Source organism: Camponotus vicinus, unplaced genomic scaffold (genome assembly GCF_025532165.1).
Source record: "Camponotus vicinus isolate PSW18456_S1 unplaced genomic scaffold, iyCamVici1.0 SCAF_10, whole genome shotgun sequence".
NCBI classification, from domain to species: Eukaryota; Metazoa; Arthropoda; class Insecta; order Hymenoptera; family Formicidae; genus Camponotus; species Camponotus vicinus.
Window position 1 is genome coordinate 17,817,044 of NW_028141946.1, and position 27,336 is coordinate 17,844,379.

Sequence of the window (27,336 nt, forward strand, 5' to 3'; positions counted from 1 at the left end):
TGTACTTTGTCAATCGACTAGCTCGAAGAATTCTTTTTTTTTCTCATTTTATCCGAGTCCGCTCGAAGGATGATGCTCTTTTAACGCTCCTCTAGTTTCTCGGGACGAGAATTTCTCGTCCCTCTAGCGAGAGATTAAATGCGCGTAAATTGTCGGCAGAAATCTCCGCCGACATCGTTATAGAGGCGATCATTTTGACGTTTTAAGTATAATCCATAAGATGTCCTGCGGCATTTTTGTCAATTTTAATAAAATGTATTTCGATTAATTAATAATTTTTTTGAAAATTTAAGGGCAGCAGTTATTTCGTTGATTGTATTTTCAAATAAAATTCTATTAATTTTATATCTAAAAAAAAAGGATATATCTTGTACTGTCGTTTCTCGCGATATATAAGATTCTCTTCTTTTTTTAGATATAATTTTTTAATAAGATATTATTTTATTAAATATTTCTATTTTCCGCGATCAAGAAAAATCAGAAACCTAAAACATATAATTAATTATTATTATTTTAATCTTCAACGATTTAAAAATGTACGTATGATGATAACTGCGTCATTTTAATCCGAGGAAATTTCTGATATAAATGAGACACCCACAACTTTAGCCATAAAAACTGCAAAAAGCCTTACAAGATGCGTCACCTAGTTTAGGATCCATCTGAGCATCGCGCATATAAATACGCGCGATCGTATACCTCGGCACGTGTTTTCTTCTCGAGCCGATAAACCACTGGTTCAACAACCACGCGAGCGTGCTCGAGAAGTTTCAACCCCTGACGACGATAAAGCGGCCTTTATTGCCGCGACCAGAGTTACAAGCACACGCGCGTGCACGTAATCCTTTTTTTCTTTCTGGCCGGCCTACGACCAGGTCGCCTACGTATCGAGAACCCCCGATAACCATCGGGGGTGCGTTTCGTGCATGTCGTTTTTTTTTTTTCCTTTCACGTATCCATGCGAGACGATAAAGGGCGGCGATAACTTTCCCCGCGGCCTTTCGGCGTCCGATGACTAATCTCGCGAACTCGTTTTAACAATCAAGGCCGTAATTTCTAAATTTGTATCGCGCGCCAGGCTCGTAAATTACCAGGAGACGTTGCACGATGTATCTCCTCCGAAATTTTCCTCAGCTATAATCTAAATTAAATTTTTGCTTATCAAAAATCGCGACGCGAAACGCGCAGGTTTTCGAATTGAGAGCAAAGTGCTTCGCGATTAAAATATAATTCTTTGGAATTTCCTCAAATAGTATCGCTCGTTTAAATTCAAGATTAAATTTTAATTTTAATAATCATTTTAATAATAATTCTAATAATAATTTTAATAATAATTTTAATAATAATTTTAATAATAATTTTAATAATAATTTTAATAATAATTTTGATAATAATTTTGATAATAATTTTAATAATAATTTTAATAATAATTTTAATAATAATTTTAATTTAATCAACATTTAATTTGTAAAATATACCATCAAGATGTCATCAAAATGCACCTATTATCAAAAAGCTCTGCAATTGAGTAATATTTGGAAAATATTCGAAACCTCAAAAATGCCTTTAGGGATTAAATTAAAAATTTAAATTTAAAATGGAAATTTTAGGGCATCTTGTATATAAAGCACAAATCAAATAGATAGTCGAGACGATTCTTCTCTCGTTTCTTTTCGTCGTCTTTACTCGATCTCATTTTGAGAGACGAAATTGTTCCGCTCGAGCCAAACTCCCGTGCAATTCGTTTGCTAATCACCGCGATGGGTCGAGCCAAGAATCAACACTAGCCTAGACTCTTAACCGCATTGCCACTAATAATTCTCCGGGATGCTTCTCGAGCAAGTTGTGGACTATCTCGATTTGCCGATACATCACGATATTATCGGAAGTATATTGATAATGGAAAATGTAACACAGTTTCGCTCTATTTATTTATGATTTCCACGATTGTATAAATATAAAAAGAAAGAAAGAGAGAAAAATAAATTACCTCAGCTATGACAATATATTTAATGGGAGATTCCATCTATTATTCATCAACAGAATCAAGTCGAGTCGATCTTAGTAGTCATTACGCGAAGTGTTTCAATCGCCAATAATTGCAATGTTACTTATGCAATAAAGTGATTTATCGTTTATTACTTAATAGGACAAACAACGATATTCTTGATATTACGAAGCTCTGACGTAACGTGAATAAAAGTGTACTAATAAAGCCTCCAATTACTGCTGCACTGCCTACTTTCAATAATATAACGTACTATATGTACCCAGTTTGTATTCTGATGTTCTTTAAGAACGTATATATATATATATATATATATATATATATATACGTCGGTTCAGTGACCATTCTGATCAAAAGATTGAAAATGACAACCACACAGCCTTTTCTCTTCGAGATAAGGTTTCAGGTCGGATAGAGCACTCCGGCTGATTGTTGTTAAGACCGGAAGTAGGGCGAGACAACAAGAGGCCCGCACAGGAAAGTTATAATTCACGGCAGCGAGGGAAGAAAATGGCGAGGGTAGCAACCGAGAAATATGTTTTTGGCGACAATACGGGAGCACGTTGGCACCGGTACCTGTCGGGAGAAAAAAGGAGAATGACTTGGCAGAGAAAAAGTTCGCTTTTAAGATAAAGCACTAAGAATGATGCAGATCAGTGAGCTAAAAACTTTGAGTTTAATTTTAACTACGATTTGTTGGACTTTTTTTTCAAAATAATTTCTCTGTTAATTATAATATTTAAATAGGCTTCTTAAAGTGATCGAAAATTTTCGAGCTTTTGATTGAAATATAAATAATATTTTTAAAATTCTGTATCTTTTTAAAATGCTACAAATTTTAATTTTAGCAAGATATTTAAAAATTTTAAATATTGTATACAATTTATGATAAATAGTACTCGTTCTCTCCCTTCAAAATTCGATACTAGGGCTAAATATCTGTCGGTATAATTAATGTCAAAGGTTTTAGAATATTCGTAGATTGACGTAAGCTGCAAGGGGCAAAGTTTAAAATAAAACGAATTAATCTCTAAAATCCTCGATCTCTCTTAAATACACGGCGATTTTTCACTCGTATTTTTCATTTCCCGTCGCGGGATCTCGCGGGAGCTACGGTACTCTTCCGTCAATTCCTCATGCACGAGCCACCATTATCGGCATCCTGTTTAGGTATTCTGCCGTATGCATATTTTTTGCCGGGGAAATCTGGGACGGCAGGGGAAAGAGAGCAACTGTTCCCAATGGGATAGTCTTTCCGAGCTGTCTTCCCTACGCCTCTCCCTATCCCCCGAATGCTGCTCCACATCGGTTGACCTTTTCTGAAAACGCTCGCGTCTGAGAAATGTCAGGGTGTCACTACTACTGTTCCACCGAATGGCTATGAACTTTGGGCCATACATCTGTTACGTTATTGAAGTCATCGAACTACTCGACGCGAAGTAAACGGCCGGCACGTTTCGTAGGAGGAGATGGAGACGAAATTTCTCTACGGATCGCCTCCGTGCCCTTTATCTCGCCCGCGCCTCCACTAATCGAATACGACTCCACTAGTCGAACAGTAGTATAATCGATAATGGAGAACGGTACCCCCGGAATATTGCGGTCAGAGACGCGAAGTAAAAGGGCGCTTTGGGCGGAGCGCGATTTAATAATAGCCAATTGATTTTAGATTCCATTCATCTCTCGAAAATTGATTTTCCGAATAGTCGAGGTTTATTCAATTATCAATAGCCACGCGATATTCTGAACAGGGGGATGAATTCAACATGAGTCAATTTCTTTCGACCTTCTTCAGTCTCGTTTCAAAAAATATTTACTAATTTTTGCTTCAATTAATTATAAGTATAAAGATTTAAGGAGACCCATTGCAAAAGGAAATTAATTAAAGAGAGAGTCGTGATGTACAATTATAACATGTATTGAATATGTCATGCGCGTCGACAAATTTGCTGACATTAAGGCAAATTTACAGGGGTCGAACTTCCGATTCCGATAAAATTGATGCTGCATTAACGCGTTGCATGATTCACGTTATTGTGCGTAACTAAATACGCTCCCACACATATGAGAGAAAATAACATTAATTATATATAAAGATTGCAAAAGTGAAGCCCACCGGTCAAGTTATAATCCATCAGCGTAAATCCCTTTGATGATCTTCATCCTACATTTCAATAATTATTATATAATTTTTTTCTTATAATCAAATGTGGAAAATATTGTTTTGTCAAATTTGCAAACTAGATAATATTTGAAATAATCTTATAATAAATTAGATTGTAATAAAAAAAATTATATAAATAATTCTTAAAATGTATATAAATTATTATTACTTGAATAATAATAAAAATAATAATCATAAAGAGTAATAATGATAATTTGAAGATTCCCAGCAGATAATTTGTGAGTTTTAAAGCGATAAACAAAAATGAAACATTGGCAAATATATAACCGATTTAGATCTCGGTTGAAATAAAAAAGTTTATGGAAACTAAAGCGTTCGATTTATACGGCAGTATCGTAATTCCATATGTGACGTTTAAAACCTTCCACTCGTACGCACACACAAGTGCGTATACGCTACTTATTACTTTGCAGATACTCAGAATAGCGCGACTGTAATCCTCTCGAGGGTGATAGTGGCACGCACGCGACAAGAGGGATTGGCGGTTGCAAAGTATATATCGAGAAGGGGGAGGAGGGCAAGGGACATCATCTTATAGCCTAGTGTGTCCTGGCTGCATCGCAGAATCACATGATCGATCACTTCTTACAGGCCTTATCGCGACGATGGTTATCGATGATGTGGGGAGGTAGCCGTAACCTTGCTAAATTATTGAACACCGTAGTCCATGGGTGATTTCGCAGGATATATATATATCCGGCTCGTATAAACTCGACATGTCAGAAATCATATCGGCGAGCCTAGACTCGTTAATTAAGTGACAGATGCTAGGGTTGCATAAGATACCAAGGTTAATCTTGACATTGTCTTGTCTTATCTCAACGATTCAAGATGAGATTTTTAATTAGTTATCAAGATAAAACCAAGACTAAAATTATTGTGGTCTTGCTAGAATTATTAATTAAAAAAAAAAATAATAAAATATGTATTTGTGAATTAAATGAGACAAAATCATTTATATATGAACTTAAAAAATTTTATTTAATGAATAAAAACATTTACATTAACAAACAATTAATATAATAAATAAAATAAACAACAAAAATTGTTAAATAATTATTTAGTTGCATCAAAGTTTGCATACAGCACTTATACACAATTGTGTGATTTTCGTGTGAGTCGCATTCTGGCTTTACTGTCATGTAAACAACTGCTTTTTCATAAAAACAATCATCAAAAGCATTTTCATAATATAATTTAAGACAATTATTACTACTCGTGAACGAATGAGAGATACATAAACAGTAATAATTGTCTTAAATTATATTATGGAGATTATGTTAAATATATTATTTTAAACAATTGTCCAAAATTATATCAGATAAAAATTGTTAATAAAATCGAGAATACAATACAAGATATTTTTGTTACAAAGATTTACTCAAGATTTAAGTTTTTGAAAATTTTCAATAGTACAATTTTTTACGAATATGATTTTGTCTTGAATCTTGTGCAACCCAAACAGACACAAAGTGTATGCAAATAAAGGGACAGATAATGATATTAAAAAGAAGCGAGGAAGAGGAAAATAAATGGAACAGTAGGCATTGCTCTCGTTTTAAATTCCTTCAAGTATAATCGATGTGTTTTATAAAAAGTAATTTATTACCCAGAAGAGTATCGTTACATGTCTGAATTATCAATATAATCCAGATTCGCATAGTCAATTTTATCCGTTTTATTTCAATGATTAAAGTCAATAATAATGTCAGAGGGTATCGAATATGCTTTGCGCGAGTGAAACCTTCTCTCTTTTTGAAATTGAACGTAATATCGTTGGAAATCAAGGCGCGTTAAAAAAGCTCATTGAACTGACTCGCTTTAAATAAATTGAAATTTTCCGTAATGCACACGCACGTATATGCAGGAAGTTAGATAGTAGCTGGTCCCCCCTATAAAGGCAGGAGAGGATAAACGTTGACTCGCGAGAGGGGGATCAAAAGCCGTGACTCACCCGGAGCATGATGACGTAATTAACGTGCGGCTTCTCTTTGTCGCGCTTCAAAAAGCTAGAGGTGGAAAAGAAGAGGATAGAAAGAAAGAGAAAAGAGAGACAGAGAGAGAGAGAAAGAGGTGCGGTAACACTTCTCATAAGCGACTAATCGGGGCCAATGCATATATCGAGAAGAGGGAAGAAGGAGGAGGGGAAAATGATGGGAGGCAGGAGATTCTCGAGCGGTCGACGAGCTTCGAGTACTATTCCTGGTATTCGCGTACGGGTACTCGTGGCGAAAGGGATGAAAGGGATGAAGGAGGGCATGGAGAGAGCAAAGGGCGCGTGCATATGTCGCGCACAATACTCTCCATTCGTCATTGTTAGCGTCGTTGAACCGGGCTCTCCTCCTGGGAAAGAAACCTCGCGCGAGATGATTCCGGTTTACCCAAAGTTCAAGCAAGAAGGGGACAAAATATGAGGGACGGAAAGAGTGAAGGGGATGAAATGGATGGCGGAGAATCGGGAGCGGGAGAAAAATCGCGAGGGAAGCGATAGATAGAGCAATATCCCGCGTATATATGGCGATTCTCCTCCCCTCTGTCCCCCTCCGCATCCCGAGGGTGCTCGTCGAAGCAGCGTCCCCTCGTCCCAATTACCGTGCCCAGCGCGCATCGCCTCCCATCCACGCTCGTAATTTGCATCCGACCTCTATTTCCTCGCCTGTGAGTTTTTTTCTATCACCCGGACGATGTATCGCTGGTCGTCCGGAAAGTGTAAACACAGCGGGATAATATTCAAGATGATTTCTTGCGTTGACCAAGACACCTCGTGGACATTCGTAATTGTAAATATTTATCATTCCCTTAAACTAGAATGATGACGATGTTCGAGGGACAATTCGTGAGCAGAGATTGTCACCCCGGAATCTGAAAAGATCGTCTACCTCGCGTACACGAGCGACGATTCGCCTCCGATTAAACCCTGCCTAATGTACAGGGTGGAGGAGGAGCGTGACACTCGCGCAGAGCCGAGAAGAAAGCGGAAGAGAGGATTCTAGGGTGCGATTACTCACGAGGCGCGAAGTGACGGGCCAAGAAGGTGGGCAGCGACAGGCCGATGCCGACTCGAGGCTCGACGGGCATCCTTCCGGTCGCCCTCGGCCTTCCCTTTTGCCTCTGCCTCCTTTCTACGGGAAGCACCCCGGACTTCCGTCGCCGCCGCCGCTCCGGCAACACCCACTTTCTCCCCTGGCCTCGTAACCTCGAGGACCACTTTCCTTCCCTCTCGCAGGGAACGGTACTCCAAACAGCAGCAGCAGCAGCAGCACTGCCGTCGTCCTCGTCGTCGTCGTCGTCACCACCACAACCACTTCCACCATCAACCGCCGCCGCCACCACCGCCGTCGTCCTCGTCGCCGCCGTCGCTGCCACAGTCACAACAAGCAACTACGGCAGTAGTAGCAGACGCTCGATGTACTACTGTCTGACAGTTCGCACCCCCCCACGTGTCACGTGAGCTCTCTCTCTCTCTCTCTCTCTTTTCCTCTTCCGCCCTACCAACCCCCTCTTTCCCCGTCGCGAGAAGCGGGAGCTATCGACTCACCCCCGTTAACAATTAATCGCAGCCGCGCCGGATCTCGCGGTGTTGATCGCCGAGTGACAGGGCCTTCCTCTCGCGTCCTCACATCGTGCGCGCGCGCCAGCGGAGCGGATGGAGCGGAACGGAAGAAAGTGCGCCGCGTTCGTTCCGCCGCGGCCGTCGCAGTGGCCGGTGTGGCTGGTAACCCTCGCTACTCCGAAACCACCAGCCATCCCCCTCCAGCGCTCCCTACCCACGCTATCCCCCCGTCGACCCGTTGCTGACTGGTCGCCGACTGTCCTAGAGAGAGCGTGACCGTGGCACGCGCCCTCGGCGCGCGCGCGCGCGCGGGGGTGCGAGCACCCCTGGCGCCATCTGGGGTCGCGCGGGCACACTAAGCCAAGGGGATGATTGTTGAATGTCTTTCCCTTTTTTTATCTCGCTATGGAAAGCTATAGTTTTTTTCTTCGCGTGCGAAAAAGAAGATTGTTAGGGGATCAACAATCTCAAAAATTTACCAAAAAAATTGAAATTTTTCACTCTACGTGAAAATTCGAAATTTTGCGTAACTGAAAAGTAAAGTAAAATTATGCAGTACATGTACAATTAAATTAATAAAAAGCATTAAAATTACATAAATATTAATTCTCTCGCAAATTTACAATAAATAAATTTGAAAAATTTTACGGATTCTTATATCTAAGTAAAAGAAATTAATAGATATATTAAAAATTAGTAAATAATTTTCTTAAAATGTCGATAATGTAGTTACCTACTATTATTACAAAGAAATATAAACTATGCAGTTTTTATATCTTTTCATGGTACGATTAGCGTTGTCTAATAATACAGACTAAATTTAACATTGTAAAAATTAAATAAATATACTACGTCAATTAATTCAAAAAACAAGGCAAACAATAATGATATCAGGATTATGTAAATATGTTAAAAAACATCTATCATATTTATCATTTTTAATATAATAAAAGATTATTATTATTATTTTACTCTTATAACAAGACATTAACATTTAAATTGTGTTAAATTAAATTATCTCATTTGATCGCGACCAATTCGATCATTGAAATCGAGTGAATCGGCATCTTGATAAAGTAATTGAACTTTGACATATTCATTGAACTCTATACACAATGAGTGCCCAGACCTGAGTCATCTGAGCAGACCCTCTACTGTTTAACAATCTTGTGGTGTTGACACTTGATCGGTCGGTCAGGCAGAACAGTGTCATGGCGCGACAACAATGACCGAGGGTGCGTTTCTCACCGAGAAATCCAGCACGAAAGCCAATATGTGGGGCGGATTTCGCTGCAACAGGGCTTTCGTGATACTGTTTCTGCTAAATGTCATCGCGTTCCAAAGTATCGTATGTGAGTGCTCATCTAGTTTCGCTTCTATCGTCACATTTTTGTGCCACGAGGCACGTCATGCCTCGATACTGTCTGCACGCGCGTAGAAAGATGCATGCGTCGTGCGTTTGACAGAACAGAGGGCGCGCGATTCAAAACTGATTTTGATTGTTTATTTATTTTCCTTCGTTTGAATAAACTTCTGTGCACAGTGTAAATTAACTAAGCTTTGGGAGAATCAAGTAAAACTGTTTTTAGAAGAAAAATTATTCTATTATAATTAATTTAATTACTAAATATTATATTAATAATAATTAATTATTTCTATAATAATATAATTTAATTAATAAGAATTTTAAGAGAAAATTCTCTTAAATTATAATAATTAATATTATTAATAATATATATAATAAAATAAATATAATTATTAATATGTATTAATATTTTTGAGAAAATGGATATTTCTATTTTAATATTTCCTTATAAATAATAATAAATTTATAAATTTACATGTATATGTCTTACTGATATGAGAGTAAATTATTATAATTTGTAAGACGAGATGTAAGAAAAAAAATATTGTATGAATATTCTTTTTGGGGGGAGGGGGGTATTGGAATTTTCAAGATGCTATATAGCGTGTTCAGAATTACAACTCTAATTCCCCGCTGAATAAAGTTTCTATTCAAAAACAGGGATGAGGAAAAACGAAAGGATAGTCGAGCAATTTCTATGCAAATTACGCAGCATCTGTAGAGATTGCGAACAGCGTACTTTCGTAGTTTATTACGCTGTTTCGAAGCCTTGGCTATTTATATCACACGCTTCATCTTGTCGCTACCTCTTCTCTTCTCTGCGCATACCATTATTTCTACGTGATGTAATGTATTATACTTTAGCCGGGAATCAAATCTCCAGCGAATCCAAGCGTGACTCGATCCATCACAAATACATGAATCTAATGTAATATCGATTAATTTCTAGATTATCAAGAACACAAGAAATGGGAAGAGATAAGATCCCAGTTGGAGCCGGTGATTGCGGATCTGCGGGATATGCAGGGTCTGACGTACAGCTTGCTGAAGAGGCTGGAGGCGCACGGCCTCTTCGTCGAGAACGTCCGCGGACGAGGAGACGATAATCGGCCAGTCATATACGTCATCACGCCCACGTTCGCCAGACCTGTGCAGAAAGCCGAGCTCACTCGACTGGCGCAGACCTTCCTCCACGTGCCCAACGTCCACTGGATCCTCGTGGAGGACGCGCCGCAGAAAACTGCCCTGGTCACCCGGTTTCTGGAGACCAGTGGCCTCATCTACACCCATCTGTCGGCGGCTACCCCGCCGAATTATAAGCTGGGCAGGAACGACCCCAACTGGAAGAAGCCGCGCGGGGTCGAGCAACGAAACGCGGCGCTAAGATGGCTCAGGGAGAATCTTAGGACGTCCGACAGGGGTGTCGTTTATTTTGCCGATGATGACAATACTTATTCCATCAAGCTTTTCCGCGAGGTAAAGGCAGTTCGCTCTGGAAACTGATAATTTCCTTCAGGGTCTTGTCGCTACAGTTGTTGTGTTGTAATCATTTCTTTTTTCGCAACGATTCCAATTTGTCACATTTTTTTTAAATATATAGAGAGCAAACATTAAATTAATAGTTAAAACATCCTAGAAGTCTTTGTGATCTAGCACTATTAGGTATATATTAGATACGTTCAACTGGAACGTAGACCGAGACCTTTATAGAATAAATGATTTTAGTTTCAATTGAATGTACCACACATCATACTTTTTATAACACAATTTAGATGTAATTGTTGTTTTCAGATGGAGAAAATACAAAGAGTCGGTGTGTGGCCGGTCGGTTTAGTTGGCGGTTTAATGGTGGAGAAACCTATTTGTGATAACGCTACTAAACAAGTACTCAGTTTTAATGCGGCGTGGAAACCGGATCGACCGTTTCCACTCGACATGGCGGGTTTCGCCATCAATCTCGAGCTGTTGCTCAAGCACAAAGACGCGTGGTTCTCATACGACGTACAAGGTGGTTATCAAGAGAGCGAGATACTCAGGCAGATAGTCACGAGGGATCAATTGGAGCCATTGGCGGACTGTTGCACAAAAGTATCGATCCATCCGTCTTTTCAACATTTTTTTTTTCAAAATTTTCGTGCGATAAACTTTGCATTTTGCGTATTTCAGGTATATGTGTGGCACACGCGAACGGAACAACCGCAATTAAACGTCGAGCAGATGTTAATTAAAAAGGGCAAACGTTCTAACATCGGCATCGAAGTATGAAGAGGTCGGCCAATTCTATGGCAGCGATAATCTAATAGATATTATACAATAAATTCGTTGACATCGATCTTACGGTAGAATAAATTTCGTACTCTTTTTATGGGCCTCTTATATTATTATATATGTATACATATAGAATAATACAGTGCCATACTGTATAGCCGCTTGGTAGTCGTATGAACATAATAGGGAAGATAAAGAAATGTACCAATAATTCCAACAGCTGAATTTCAAAGAATCATGTGATAGGGTGTGCTTTTTCAATTACAAATTTGCACACCGCTACCATGATATTGTCGTTATTTCATTAGGATGGGTCAACAACTTTTTGTCATTCATTGTCAGACGATTGCCCAATCTCGTTATAACGCGTCCGTCATTTTATAAAAACTATTTATTGATTATTGTGTAATAAAATTTTTGAGGAAAACGAGAGAGGCTCAGGTTTCCATTTAACCATCCAGCTTCTTTTGACCTTGAAAACATCTTTTTTTTTCACTTTTTATTCGAGAGCACGTGATTTCTCGTCGCGCGTACAGAAAAAGCATACATAAAAAATACGCCTTACATCTACGAAACTTTAATATAATACTCGTAATAATCTCCAGATTGGAAGATGCGCAGTAATACTTTTTGTGGGAAGCTATTTATTAAGGATTACGACTTTTGGCAACGGATACAAAATAGCTAGGTGTGCTAGAAACGGTGATGCGTCTCGCTCGCCGATGCAAAGTGCCGCGCGAATGTATCCTGCGGCTCTCATTTCTTCTTCCATATACATATATATCATTCTCATGTATAATATATATATTTTTATATATGTATTCATTGACTCTTACGTGCTAATAAGTACTATGGTATTTGGCAAATTCTGTCTTATGTAAAAAAAGCTACTCGCACGGAAAGCGTGTTCGCGTACATGAGGCAACGTATCAATTTTAGACGTACAAGATGCAATATGCTAATGACAGAAATGCACTCTTTGCTTTACATTAGATTCTGCATGAAAGTGCAATGTAAAATTGCACTTTAGATGACGAACATAACTAATGTAGTTGAGTTTAATTTCAATAACATAATTCCTTTCTAATTTTAGGAAGAGTTGGAGAATATCTTACACTTGATGCTAACCAGCATTGCTAAAATCTTCCATTAAAATTCGCAGAGTGGTAAAAAATGTCGAAATTCGGTAAAGTTCATTGCACTTGAACGTACATAGTGATCCGATGGAGCGCGTTTTTTTTTTATTTCTCGGATAAATCTATCCCCATCAGCGTCCACTTTTTTCGCGAGAGAAACGCGCTTTCCATGCTCGCGCACATATTATCTAAACCTACTACCAAGACTCTCTCTTAAGATTTATACTTCTTACAGTTTTAAGGGAAAACGTTTACAAGCATTTACAAAAACTTATCACATTTTTAACTGCGTTTCTTTCTGCAAAAGCCATCTTAGATATTACGATAAGAGAGTGTAACTTTTTTTTGTTCCTTTACTCGTTATAATCGGATATAATTAATTGTATATATGGCAGCTTTTCCGATATTCATTCTCGCATTCGGATGACTGACCGAGAAAATCCGACTGGCAAGCTTTCATATCTGTCACTTGGTAAATGCCATCTGCATTTTGATTAAACTATACATACATATTCAGAGAGACTTTTTTTTTAATGTCAAGGTAAATACATCGAGATCTCCGCGTCAGAAGTCCATCATAATTCGATTGTTTAATACGTTTCGGCTTCCTATTATGAATTCGAATAATCGCAACACGATAATCATATTGACTTCTGCAATACAAGTCTAGTGTCGCAAGAACCGCCCAATCATTTATCCTACTCATTTCATGGCGTCGCGTCAATTTTATATAATAAAGATATCTTTCTATCTTAATAATAAAAAAAAAAACAGGAATTTTCTAAACAATAAGAGGAAGAAAAAAAAAGAGGAAGAAAAGAGGAAGAAAAAAAGGAGAAAGGAAGTAAAAAAAGCAAGAGACATTTAAGAATGAAAAGTGGGCCATTCTTGCGTACGTCGCAAGGTAACTATAACGTCACAAAAAACATATATTTTAAATTATCACGATTAAACAAAAAAATGAATATTGAGAGCTCTTCTCACTCAGAGTAAAAGACGTAAATATACGAATACAATCGCGATTAAATGCACGAATGACGGGGATATGCGAGATTTAAGTAGGAATTCACTCATAACTATAGCGGACACATACACATTGTAAGACTCAACAAGAACACACGCGCATAACGATATTAAATAGAGTGAAATGGGGAGAAAATTGATATTTATCTTGAGCTGTTTGAACAACATTCCATCGATTTGGCGTATAAAAGAATCAGTCTTTGGATTAAAAAGGGATAAAAAAAAAAGAACATGCAAAGGATTTGCAACGTTACGATCGCGGAGTCCGAGATGTCGGACAATAGTGTGCAGAGCTTTGAAAGCTAATCGAAAGACACGGAATGAGGTATGAGCGAGAGGGAAGAGAGATAGATAATAGATTGTTCAAGAGGCTTATGTACAGTTGTCGAAGGTTGCCGCAAAATCGAGCACATCTTCGTTTAAGAAAGGGGAGAGACAGGAAGTGTTTCTCTGTTGACGCTTGCGGGATATACAAGAGCAACGCTCATCTTCTCTTCAAGATAGCTCGTCTGAAAATGGAGAGTGACCCTTTTTATTTCGGCCAAGTTTCCAATGTTTAAGAACTTGAAAGTCGCCCGAAATAAATGCGATGATTGGCGAAAGGAGATGGCCCTCGAAGATTCAACATACTTTGTTATTAATTTTGAAAAAAAAAAGATTGATGAAAGTTGACGACTATAAATCTGACTCTCCATTTTCTCCAGTTCCCTGCCCAAGGATACCTCGATTCTTTCAACACTACTGGACACATTTACATTCCCTTAAATTCTTGCATGACTGCGGAACAAACTTCTCGTAACTTTCGACTAAGTTAACGATAATATTTAAAGAATAAAAAAGAAAAGATTCTTTCAATAGCGATGAAACAATCGAAGTTGCCTGATATTTCGCAGAGCTAACTGTTGTTATTCTATACTCCTTAAATGTAATATTTTCTTTCCGAATGGAGTGTCCTTCCTCCATCTCTTTTAAGCGCAACAGAGTACGACTTTCTTCGTGAAGTCGCACGCTACAAAGGGACGATACTATCCAGCGTACTAGACTGTGACAATCTAAAAGGTGCCTCGAAGCGTTCATCACTAAATCGGCCTCTATCAATTTCACGACGAATTATTTTCTCTTTTCTTATCTGTTTTGTACATTCCTCTTGCCGTCTTCTTCTTCTCGCGCAAGCGATCTACCTACTCCTCGTTTCCTTGCTAAGTTTACAATTATGTTCACAGCTTCCTCCTAAAAAACAATCACTACCGAGTACATCTTGTTCACTTTGCACTTTTCGTCTTCGTAAGCTATCGATTATCTGTGCTCCTTCCTTGCTTCGGCGAGTACACCGACGGGGTAAAACAGACTGTTTTTTATATTCACGGGAGGGGCAAACCTTTCAAACACCTGACATTCATCAGCGAAGATTATGGGCCAAGTTTCAAGTTCAAAATTCTCTCGTCTTTCAATATTATTTTTGCGATGATTAATTAATTATAGTAATTAATTATAATTGCGATTAAAATCCTAAAGGGAATTTTGTTCAACGGCTCGAAATGTCAGATTTTCCAAGGCTCGCCCTCTCTCCCTCTTATTGGCCTGCCTTCGAAATTAGACGCGCGGCGGGAACTTTGCGACAAAGTGTCCGGCGGAGGGCAAGTTCGCCAATAATGCGGGAAGCGCTTCCGAGAGGGATCCACGAGGGTGTTGTAGGAACAGGCGGTACACGAGGTAAGAGGCGTCGAGAGGGGAGAAGGAGAGGCGGGTCGGGCTGCGACCGTGAAATCGCGAAAAGCAGAAAGCGCAACCGGGGGTGAGAGAGAGAGAGAGACCCTCCCCCACCCCTGGATCGGGCAAAATTCCGGGCGAGCGACTCGCTGAAACCCTCGTCGTCTTTTTGCAAGCGGGCTCGCGAACGACCGACGACGATCCGCTCTGCACGTTTTCCTTTTTGTTTAGTTTTCTGTATTTTTTTTTTTTTTCGAGAACACTTTAGTCGGAAACCGCGCTGCGCTTTCCGGAAGGGGATTTACAATCTAGTACGCCGGAAGAATATCTAGACGGCCGAGTCCTTGCCGACGAAGCCGGTCTTGGAGATGGACCTCTTGCCGTCGAAGGTGATGGAGGTCTCCCGGCGCAACCCGGAGTCGATGATCGGCGTGATCTTCTTCTCCTCCTTCAGCGGCTCCTTCTCGTCTCTGGAAAAGCATCGTGGGTACAACATTTGTCGGACGACCGCGACTTTCGTCGGACGTTCGGATTAACTTCTAATACCGGGCGACAAAAAAAAAAAAAAAAGAAAAGAAAAGAAGAGAAGAGAGCATGTCCATATATGCGGCGCGTGGTGCGACATCGAATATACACGTCAGGCATGCTTGTCACTCGCAAAGTAAGAGAAACGTCGCAGCGAGAGGCTCCGGAGAGAAAAACAGGTGCGCGAGACTCTCTACGCGCGTATATAATATACAGGGTGAGTCTGATGAAAAGTTCCTTTTTCTTCAAAACGATCAAAGATGGGAGAAGATTCATTCCATTCATCAAAATTGTAAGACAAGTAGGGGCACGATTAAATTAATTATATTTATAATAATAGTGTTAATTTTAATTATATTATATTATTTTAATTATATTAGTTTAATTATATTATTTTCAGTTAGGAATTTAATGATATTTTATTTAATCTTTGAAGTAAGTTTAATTCTTACTTTTACTATAATTATTTATTGGGGCTATAATTTTGAACGATTGAGGGCTTCATTTTATTTATTAATATATATAATATTTATTTCTTTACCCTTATTAGCTTATATTATAAAGTTATTTAAGTTTTTGAAATGGAGTTATTAAAGATAAATAATTAATATGTGAATTTAAGATTAATTGATTATTTTATTTTATTTATAGCATTTTTAATTAAAATACCTATTTTTTATTTCATTTATGATTACCTAAAGCTCATGTTGAAGCACCTGTAGATGGATTAATAATTTTAGCTGCAGTTTTATTAATTATGATGATCTTGAGGAACCTTGAATGTCTTTAGTTTCCAAATTATTAACTATATCTTCAAGGTTACTATGTGTTTCTATTTGTCCTACAATTTTGATAAAAAGTATCTTTCTCTATCTTTAACCGTTTTCGAGAAAAATGTGCTAAACTTTTTATCAGACTCATCCTGCATACATGTGTCATCTTTTTCGATAAATCCCGGAGAATCCGCGCTTATTACGGTATATTTACTCCGAGAGTTGCATTTGCGCGTCAACATACACAAAGCACGCGAGAGATGAAAAAAAAGAGACGTTTATGAGGGGAAAAAAAGAGCATTTTCTCTCTACATTTTTTATAAATTCATAATAGTTTTCAATTGTAATTATGTTTCAAATTTTAAATATTTTGTTTCTATTAAAATGAATTAATTTCTGAATTAATATCTTTTCTTAATTAATATCTTAATTAATATCTTAATTAATTTCTTAATTTCTGAATTAATATTTTTTTCCAACACCTTATTTCTATTATTTTTTTTTAACAACTCGTGCTTTGTACATGAATTGCGCGCATTTTCGGAAACATAAAATTCATAAGCCACGATCGAGTAAAATCCCAGACGCACGATTCATTTTTTTTCGAAATTATTTCAAATAATTCGAGCAAATTGAGCGAAATAGTGATATACGTGTTTCCGTCATTTTCATGAAATCTCGCACATTCTTACCTTCTCTTTTACGCATAACGCATAAATATGTAAAGAATTTCCTCCGCCAATTATACCACTATTTCGTTCAAGGACACACCGAGTCATTTTGCGACTCGAGCGTTTACTCGTCAAGTTTCGCGTCTCGTAAAGAACGTACGGAACCGACACCTCGGGGAAGGCGATTCGCGTGCTTGCCGTGCGGTGACGGAATGGACTGTAGAAAGACTGAAGGATGAGAAAAGTGAGCATTACATACTTGAAGTGTATCGTGCATGCGGCATGGCCAAAGCTCAGGCGAGTACCGGCGCAAAATTCAACACAGAACTGTCAGACCGCGCGTCCGCTCGACGGCCAAAATGATCCGCCCACCGGATATAAATCTCGTCGAATATATTTAAAATTTAAATCTCACATTTTTGATAATTTATTTACGAGCGAAGCGAAACAAAAAACTTGCTCGTGAAACGTGAATTAAAAACGGAATTTTTTTTTTTTTTTTTTTTATCGCAACTGGACGAGTCGCGGCAAAGATTTTCCATCTCTTGAAAAACTCCCATCTCTACCATATCGCAAAAATAAATAATCCGGAGCTTACGTTATTTTTTTTTCCAACTTTTTTATAAGCTTTCCATTTTTCCCTCTCTAGCGCAGTTATTCTTACGCGCTTTTACTTCGCTCGAAAAAGTGATCAACAAAACACGTAGCCCATTAGACCGGTTGCTAACTCGTCCAAATTATCCGCAACCCATCCCACGTAAAAATTGAACAGAAAAAAAAAGAAAAAAGAGAGAAAGAGAACGTTTCATCGCCGATGTAGCCACGAGCGAACACGCAGCCTCTGGCGCAAGGCAAGTGTAAAACAAAAAAAAAAAAAATCAACGTGTTGCAGTACGAAGAGTGGTTGGCGGCACAAAGAATGCGTCGAATCGAGCCGATATTTTCTCTCATGCTCATCGAACTCCCCTTGATGCGTATCGGGACTTCCCTTACGAGACGCTCATCCCCGGGCGCCGCTGGGCGAATTCAACAGCGTGCAACCATCCTCGTTGCGGGAAGTCAAAAAGAGAGACGATAGAGAGAGAAGCAGGTGGAAAAAAAGAAAAAAAAACTTCATGCAAAGTGGAAAGCCGTGTCGAGCCCCTTCGTGAGGAGCCATGCTTCTTACTGATTTCGCTTATAGATCGTTTTCTCTCTTACATGGCAGTGTGTTTGACCAATCTAATGGTACTTTTTCCACTACCCGAGTCTTGGATGGCCGTGACCCCGGCGACATTGGCCATTTTTTGGTCGCAATACGGCAATGGAAACCGCCAACCGTAAAGACTATCGATAAAAAAAGAAAAAGAGAGAAATACGAGAGGAGTTAAAGTGTCTGTCTCGCTCTGTCTAGCTGACGGGCTACTCTCTCGAATAGTTTTCGATATCGCGCCTCTACCACCGTCATCGCGTCCGTTCACCATATCCCTTGCTATCCCCGAGGACAAGTCACGCGAGCTACGCACATGTGATCAAGAATTCGCGCAAGAATCTCGAGAACGCGACACAAGTTCCGGACGAGCTATAATCGAGTTATCTCGGACTCGGGAGAGGCTGAATAATGCTCGAACTCCCGACGAGTGACGTAAGAAAGAAACGCCCCGAAATGTGTCAACGACGTGTCAAAGTTCGACGACGGGTGCAAAGTTTCGATAACGCGATTAAGTAGCGCTAGACTTGCCAAAGCACAATGTAGAGTACATATGTAATGGTATGAACGAGATGCGGTGTGTAGATTGTATGTATATAATATATATATAGAAATATATCCAAAAAAGAGTATCTCGTAAAATACATTTACATGTCAAATAGCGGTAGGTTTTCGAGATACGAGACTCACCTGCCGAGCTTTGCATCCTCCTCGTCGACTGGTTTCCGCCGAGATCGTTCGCATATAATGTAAATGATTCCTGTAACGCACAAATATGAAGAGTAAACGCAAATATGTATTATAAAATATTGTCAATTAAAGAACACATCGCTTTTTGAATTCATTTTTAGTAGATTTACAGGATGTCTACTCTTTGGAAAAATACGGGAACCGTGGAATTCTCATGGAATTTTTTGAGAATTTTGCAATTTTGAAAAAAATTCTTTCTGATAAATTAAAATAATTTAATCAATAAATCGAGCAAATTGTGTGTGTGTTTAAGATTGATTATAAATATATATCTGTCTCTGTTTAAGATATTCAATGTCTTAAAATATTGAATATGCAATAAATATTTTTAGCGACAAAAAAAATGAAAAGTTATGCAAATGAAAAACATTTATCTTAGAAAAATTACTCAGTTTTCTTTAATAAAAAATTAAACTGGTCCTGTTTTTTCCTTCGTATGAATAAAAAACATTAGAAAAGTATACAATAAAAAAATTTATTTTATAAAATTCAAAAAGATTTTTAAAATATTCTCATTTTTTTTGGAATTTTGAAAAAAATACCTGCAAGATTAAGAAATTTTCAGAGAATTTCTTTATAAGATTTTAATAGACTTATACCCCGATTTATACAATTTTCATAATATTCGGTAATAAAATCTCGCGTTTTTAAATTTTTATTACGTTTGATAAAAAAAAATCCCGTACAAATTTCCCTGAAATAAATTCGGAATCTCGATATTCGCTCTTGGAAATGTTCACCCTACATTATTTCCATCATTATCTTCATCAATTGCCGAATGCAATTCAATTGACATCAAAAGTGACGTTTATTTATTAATCATAATGACCAATATCAAAGCTTCATAATTGAATGCGCGATCGGCAAATAATTAATGACGAAAATAATGACTATAATTGGTACGATCGTACATAATTGACAACACGAGTCAAATACACGTACACGTGTGTTCGCGTTGTATAATACATAATGGGAGAGAGAATCTATTCGGCGAGTGATTTAATGCCGGCTCACCTGTCTTGCGCACGCAGCAGAAGATGGCATCGATGATGATGAAGACGATGAATATCGTCGCCACGACAATACCGATCACGGCACCGCTCGTCAGCAACGGGCCCTGATGCTGCAGGACGCTCGTGTCTGTACCTTGAAAGACGACAAAACGTGATCGCTCAAACATATCCGTCGTTTGCGCTTGCATATTTATGTAATATAATGTATCGCAGTCCGTTAGTGCAAAAGCGACATGGGACGATGTCTGGTGATGATTGACAATCGGACCGAGATCGGTGAATTCTCATCAGCATCGCCGGTTGCGAGAGAGCGAGACGAGGACGTGCTTTGAGAAAACGTACTGGTATGTTTTTTTTTTTCTGGAAGACACAATAGAGGCTTCATCAAAGCAATTAAATTGTTATCGAGCAAGAGAGAGAGTCGTCGACGCTAAACACTTTATGTTTGCTCAAGATGAACGATTGAGATAGGAGACAAGTGTCTAATTAATACACGAGATCATTATCACGCGTGTGATTGATTAATATCGGTATAAATAATATTTACACGACACGTGACGACACAAGTGTAATTTAATGTACAAATATACGCGGAGGAAAGAAAAAAAAGATGCGCCACGTTGATGTAGTAATTAAGATAATTGGTACCTCGAAAGAGAGATGACGAGTGTCGCATCACCAAACACGTTCCACGAACAATGATATTTTAGTCTCTTGAAAAGAAACACGATCTCGGCGGGGGAGGTTGTATGTGAGGGGAGGGGGAAGATGCGGCAAAAATCCGTCTTTCAAAATCAAAGAAGGAAACCAAAAACCAGAAGGCGACAACGGCATACAAGACATACAAGTGGTGATTGTCGATTGTTAAAGAGACACACAGAGCGTATGAATGTGCCAGTGAATGTGTGTGTGTGCGTGCATGTGTGTGTGTATGTGTTACATATATAAATGTGTGTTACACGCCAGTTAATGGATCGCAATAATTAGCGCAGAGCGACAGAAAGAGACGGAGGAATCCCGCCTTGAACACCGCACAACGCGAGCCGTGCTAAAAAGCTCGAGGGAGGTGGGAGAGGAGGGGGGAGAAAAAGCTCATTCACTACTTTCCGCACGCCCGGTATGTTAGTCTCTACGCGCCACTAGTCTAAAAGTGCTACCTCCACACAAAAAGCCCCTCCGTGAGTGCCTCATTTAATTTTGTTCCACGCACACGCACACGCACGCACACATTCGCTCTCTGTCACTCGAGTCTCTTCCTCTCTCTCCCTTTCGTTCCTGCTGCCAATTTCCCACAGAGCTCTCAACTACGTTAGTTAGCGGCCACATCTTGCACTTGCTTGTACTTTATTTAGGGGATATTTACCGTTTTCGGCGGCGCGCGTCGCTTCCCGTGGTTTATTTTTTATGGATTATCATTGTAAAGTAAAGAGAGGCGGTGAAAAATGTATGTAAGAGCGAAAAAATAAACAAGTCCGCCGAAAAAGAAACCACCTCAAATTGCGAGCGATCTCGAGAAGGATCTCTCTCTCTCTCTCTCTCTCGTTCTCGATCGACCCTCCTCGTTTCGAGAGGAGGATGATCCCTTCGAAGGTCTCCGAAATCGACAATTTTTTTCTTTTTTTGACACAATGAGACAATTTGAAGGTGGCTTCCTCGCTGGCTCGGATCGTTCATCCGTATCTCTTCTTTTCTCCTTAAACACTCACATATATTTTTTACGTCGTTCCGTTATATTTACAATGTTGAATGCGTCGCACAGGGAAAGAACGAGTTATACGAGCTTTATCCTCCTCATAAATACGAACATAGTAGGCACTAGGCTAGTACATATCCTTAAACGTATGTAAATGTTTATCTATCTATCTATATATATTTTTATATATATATACGTTTGTACATATACATGTCGCGTATATTGTATAATAAGTGTATTTGAATGTGTGTGTGTGTGTGTGTGTGTGTGGTGTGTTGTAACATACCCTCGGAAGCTACGGGCGGAGAGTCGGCGATATCGTAGTAAAAAGTAAAAATAAAATAAAAATAAAATAAAAATAAAAAAAAATAAAAAAAGAAAGGAAAAGAACGATGGGACTCGTAACCATGAAATGTCTCGTAAAAGCAAACGGGAAACGTGGCGGCGGTCGCGCTCACGCAAATTCGATTTCGCATTCCGGTTTATTTTCAGTCCGTGCCTAATTCCGTGTCGCGCGCGATCATTCTTTAATCCCCGTCGTCGATCGCGCAATCTACGTGCGTGACCTCCGTAGCCTGAAATTACCCTCCCCCATACGCGGTGCACGCGATGTGTGCGTACATACATATTTTTTCCCCCTTTCGTCGGAAAGTGCGCTCCGCCATCGAGTATGAAAGAAAATACAGACGCATCGATAAATTAAAAAAATAAAAGAAAAATAAAAAAAAAGACAATATTATTTTACGTACGCTTTAAGCGTTCTCTTTTCTTTTTTTTCAGGAAAGTAGTTTTTGTTTAATGCGCTGAACAACGTCTGAAATTTGTCATTAGTGAACAAAGTGGAGAAATCAAGCTGAAAAGAATTGGACTAATGCTTTCTCGAATATTGTTTATCAGCTGATAATAGCACGAGTTTTCGGCCACAATTTCGATATTTTATTATTCCGATATCTCAAACTCTTCTCTTTTTCTATGAGAGGCTAGTAAAATAAATTCAGCGAGCGAATTGACAAATTTAATTTTGAGCACTCAAAGAATTGCTGCGAAGAATTAACCGAGATAGATAAATAATTAACAAATATTTTGCACTTAATCAATTTAAATAACAAAGATAGAATTTATATCTGAACTCTAGTGAAATTTCAAAGAAAATCTTTTTGTATACCGAGAAAAAAAGTTGTTAACTTGACCAAATCGTCCAACTAAATTATTATTTTTTAAATTGAAATATTTTTAAATTTTTAAATTAAATAAATGTTAGATTAATATTATATAATTTATTTAATATACATTATTTAATTTAAATTCTTAAATTTCTTGCTATAAATTCTACTACTCTCCAACATGTTACAAGTAACGTTCTAGCAAATTAATAGAAAAAATAGGTTTTATCGCGAATCTAGAAATCCAGCGTCAGCAAAGTATTTTTTCGAGTGAGAAGAAATAAGAATTTTCATCTATTGCCGAATAGTATCTACGACGTGCGCGTGAAGCTATTGCGGAGATGCAATTTGCCGCGAAATTAGAGTACAACGAGAAAGAATGCGAATTGCAGAGGAAAAAGCGATCTCGATAACAATGGAAGAGTTAGAGAAGAGTCGTTTCGGCGCGCGAAAACCATCCATCGGAAATAGATCTCGCGCTCATGCGCTTGCCCCCATCTCTCTCTCTGCGATTCTCGTCGATCATCCTCTTCCGACGCGGGCGAGGATGCTATTTATAAGCGGCCGGTTTCACGAGAGGGTTCCACGAACGCGATTCGCTCGCGAATCTATTCGGGGGCTCCTCTGTGCGCTCCCTTGTCTCTATCGCCAAGTCGCGAGGTACTCGAGGATGGACCCGGCGCATCAGCCAGCGCAAACACAGGGCTCTCCTCTCGAGCGATCCATTTGCACGCGCGCGGGGAGATTATCTCCGTAACGAGAAACACTCCAGCTGCTGCTGGGAAATTTCTTGCTCCAACATAGACACGTCGAGATTACGTGTATACCCGGCGCCTATTATTTCGGCATCTCTCGAGGGAGCGGCGGCGGTTCTACTCTTGACATGGTGAAAAAAAAAATTTTGACAGTTGGAAAATTGAGTGAGATTTTTATTCTTTAAAATTATCGGAAAAAGACAATCAATTGTCGACGAAATTATCAGAAGATCGACGAGGCTACTAGGTTTCTTCTCCCGAGAGAACAAAATCCCGGGGATGATCGTACAACCACCTGATCGTACAACCATTGCCACTCGAGGCGAGTCGGTCGGAATAATCCCGCGTCCCCCGCTAATTGATTTTCCCCTTTCGCGTTCATCGCGGAATCGCGTCCTCGAGCCGATGACGACTCGGGGGTGAAAGCAAACACTCGCGTGGAACAATGAGTCGTCGTCCTCGTCGGGAATCGCGAATGGAGCATTTATACGCTCGCAATTTATATCGAGGGTGGGGAGGGGGGGGAGTAGTTTGCGCGAGGGATCGATCCTCGAGTACGAAACAAAGCCGGCACGAGAGGTGAATCCCAGTTCGCGAGAGTCGAGAGGGATTGTCGATCGATCCTCGCCCGAGGATCGTCTTCCGTTTGAATCTCCTCTTTCCGGAAAGAGAAAGGGGGAGGGAGAACAAACTCTCATGCTCTCGTAATTAGTTCCCCCCGTCCCCTAGGCGCGAATCGCGAACACACGCGTCGAACAATCGCGCAGAAAGCCATTTGTACAGATTGTATACCTATTCTGCCGTTCTGAGCGCTTTTGGCGTTTAATACAGCCCCGTTCGCTTCCGTATCCTTTCGACACATGTGCCGCATACGTGTATAAAGGATTCGTATTTTCGAATCTCTCGCCAACTCGCTAAATTTCATCATCTAATTTCCAACGATCTTGCGAAGAATACAGGGTGTATCAGAGCGACCGTAACAGCAGTTTTTTGAGGAACCTAAGCATTTTAGAGAAAAATGTTTCATACAAAGGTTGTAGGGCTTAAAATAACCTATTTAATGATCATATCAGTTTGACTTTGAATAGCACCGTCAAGGTCACATAAAAAATACTTTGAATTTTTTAAATAGAAACCCCCATTTTTTATTGCATATTCTTGCAGCTCATCTCGAGAGTTTTCCAAAACACTATAACAAAGTATTTTTTCATCGAGTACTTTTCGAGTTATGAGGCTTAAAGTAATATCTTAATTTTACATAAACCATAAAATATCTAGTAAAATACTCATTTTTCGATTATCTTACCTTAATACTTTTATGTACAAAATAATGAGAGGAATCAATTGATGTAAAGAAAACACATAATTGTTTCGAAGAAAAAATATGTAATTTGCAATTAACAATTACATATTTTTTCTTAAAAACAACTATGTTTTCTTTACACCAATTGATTACTCTCATTATTTTGTACATAAAAGTAATAAGGTAAGATAATCGAAAAATGAATATTTTACTAGATATTTTATGGTTTATGTAAAATTAAGATATTACTTTAAGCCTCGTAACTCGAAAAGTACTCGATGAAAAAATACTTTGTTATAGTGTTTTGGAAAGCTCTCGAGATGAGCTGCAAGAATATGCAAAAGCATATAGGGTGTCTCATTTAAAAAATTCAAAGTATTTTTTATGTGACCTTGACGGTGCTATTCAAAGTCAAACTGATATGATCATTAAATAGGTTATTTTAAGCCCTACAACTTTTGTATGAAACATTTTTCTCTAAAATGCTTAGGTTCCTCAAAAAACTGCTGTTACGGTCGCTCTGATACACCCTGTATATTCGGATATCCGTTACAAATGATTTTCTGTCAACAAACGGATATCCGGGTATCCCGGGGAGCGATTTGAATGTTGAAGATTTGTACGCTAATGTTCTCCGCCCGAAACACAAAGGGCCCTTGTATCCGGAGACCCCCTAATGGGAAGAAATGTTCGAAGCCAACAGCCGGTCTAAAAAAGTTGTCAATGTGTCGAAATCGCGCAAAAGGTACCTGAATATAAAGATACCCAATCATGGGAAAGGTGAAAAAGTGTGCATTGACGGGAAAAGAAATACGTTTCTGGACAGCGTGAAAAATTCCGCGTACAAGATCCATGTCGATGTAATTCGCACTTTCAGGCAAATACGCGGTAAACGACTTTACAGCCGTTCCCATCCCCGGGAAACGAGAAAAGTAGATTAGACTCGGGCCGAATTGCGCGCGATTCCGTTCGCAAAGCGAAATGACGGAGGAGACCCGAGTCTCTCTCTCTTTGTCGGGGCTCGACGTGCTAAATCGATGGCATATAGTTCACTTGGCTATTGCAATTCCACGGATCCTTTTAGCGAGACAAAGTGTGAATTTCCGTTGGCCGGTTACGAGAGCGCGTTTTCCTGGCGGCCGGGAATAGAAGAGAACTCGTCGAGGAGAGGACTCGTTTCGGCAACTATCCCATTCTCGCCTTGTCCTCCCCTTCTTCTCCCACTGCCGTTCATTGTCGACGTTGTTTCAACGATTTTAAAGCCTTCCACCCGCGCCCATCGTCCTTCACCGCGAACCCAAAGGCATCAAAAGCCTCCTTTCATTCGTCTCGGTATTTCCAAAGTTAAGAGATAGATTGTTCTCATGGCGTTTGCACGCGACTGTCGTTTTCCCGTAAACTGATCGTGAGACTAGTCGAGATTTTTCCGATTCGACTGAACCTGATGGGATTAAACGCAAGTAAAGAGGTGCTTAGTCGTGGTTCATCTATCACGTGGTATCTAATCATGGCTGAAGTCTCAGTACATATCGGCTTTCGCGTTATCGATACGTACACGTCGATACCCTGAAGCTAGATTGATCAATATACGAGTTTATACTACTTATCTTGGAAAGATAAGGAGTCGAACAAGAAGAGATTCAACTGCCAACGTGATAGATTCGCATTTCTTGGACGTATCTTTCTTCTTCCGAAGATCTTTATTGGGCAGTCTGGATACCCTCAAGGTATCTAATTGATGTTTGCTAAGCTGCAAATACGCAAATATTCATAGTAAGGCCACGTGCGCTTCAATCTTGGTACAAGCTCGCTGCGAACGTCAATGGGTATCTCGGTTCATCGACAATAATACCGATCAGGTGATGTTATTCGCTACAACTGATGATTAATATAGATCGGATTATTCTTACGCTAACATATTCGCCTATGTTATTATGGTCCATCGTCCATTTTCGTCGCGTCAAATTTTCATGACAGAATTTTGACGAGCAAATTTATGCGGGATCGACTTTTCATTAGCGCAAATTTAATTTTCTAATGTTTTGAATATGTCGAAATAAGATCTCTCGATTAAAATCGAATCTGCTCAAAATAAACGGTACAAAATGGCTGTCTCTCTCGGAGCTCAATCAATTTTGTGCAATTTGCAGGATTTTTCAGAAACGGCAATTTTTTAAAATTCTCTTCGCTGCGAAAAATCGATCGCGGAGAAATCCTGGAGAAAAATCCGTCACAAAAATCCGACGCACCGT

General features: G+C 39.2%; 3 protein-coding genes across 9 annotated transcripts in view; 1 reads left to right on the forward strand and 2 right to left on the reverse strand.

Moving 5' to 3' along the window:
- Positions 1-7,981, reverse strand: part of LOC145961155 (protein FAM135A) — a 33,478-nt gene extending 25,497 nt beyond the window's left edge. For 3 of the 4 annotated variants that reach the window (XM_083081054.1, XM_083081055.1, XM_083081053.1), the window contains exon 1: positions 7,202-7,980. The gene's annotated coding sequence lies outside the window, so the exon portion shown is untranslated. Of the gene's footprint in view, positions 1-7,201 lie in introns of all 4 variants that reach the window. The other variant, XM_083081051.1, reaches the window with a different exon arrangement.
- A 954-nt stretch (positions 7,982-8,935) lies between these two features.
- Glcat-i (Glucuronyltransferase I) lies at positions 8,936-11,812 on the forward strand. The gene is made up of 4 exons (XM_083080790.1): positions 8,936-9,098; positions 10,062-10,588; positions 10,904-11,200; positions 11,279-11,812. Exons 1-4 carry the CDS (start codon positions 8,972-8,974, stop codon positions 11,375-11,377), a joined length of 1,050 nt encoding a protein of 349 aa, XP_082936916.1. The 5' UTR covers positions 8,936-8,971; the 3' UTR covers positions 11,378-11,812.
- Fas2 (neural cell adhesion molecule fasciclin 2) overlaps positions 11,489-27,336 on the reverse strand; it is a 181,181-nt gene continuing 165,333 nt past the window's right edge. Inside the window, exons 8-11 of one of the 4 annotated variants that reach the window (XM_083080785.1) lie at positions 20,172-20,303; positions 19,098-19,167; positions 18,419-18,544; positions 11,489-15,719 (exon numbers count right to left, since the gene is read on the reverse strand). In XM_083080785.1, coding sequence (XP_082936911.1) covers positions 15,578-15,719; positions 18,419-18,544; positions 19,098-19,167; positions 20,172-20,303 — 470 coding nt within the window. In that variant the 3' untranslated portion in view covers positions 11,489-15,577. The remainder of the gene's footprint in view (positions 15,720-18,418; positions 18,545-19,097; positions 19,168-20,171; positions 20,304-27,336) is intronic. The other 3 variants (XM_083080782.1, XM_083080783.1, XM_083080784.1) reach the window with 3 other exon arrangements.

Coding starts and splice junctions, on each gene's coding strand:
- Glcat-i (XM_083080790.1), top strand. CDS start 8,972: ATGACCGAGGGTGCGTTTCTCACCGAGAAATCCAGCACGAAAGCCAAT. Junction 9,099..10,061: donor CGCGTTCCAAAGTATCGTAT/GTGAGTGCTCAT, acceptor ATTAATTTCTAG/ATTATCAAGAACACAAGAAA. Junction 11,201..11,278: donor TGGCGGACTGTTGCACAAAA/GTATCGATCCAT, acceptor TGCGTATTTCAG/GTATATGTGTGGCACACGCG.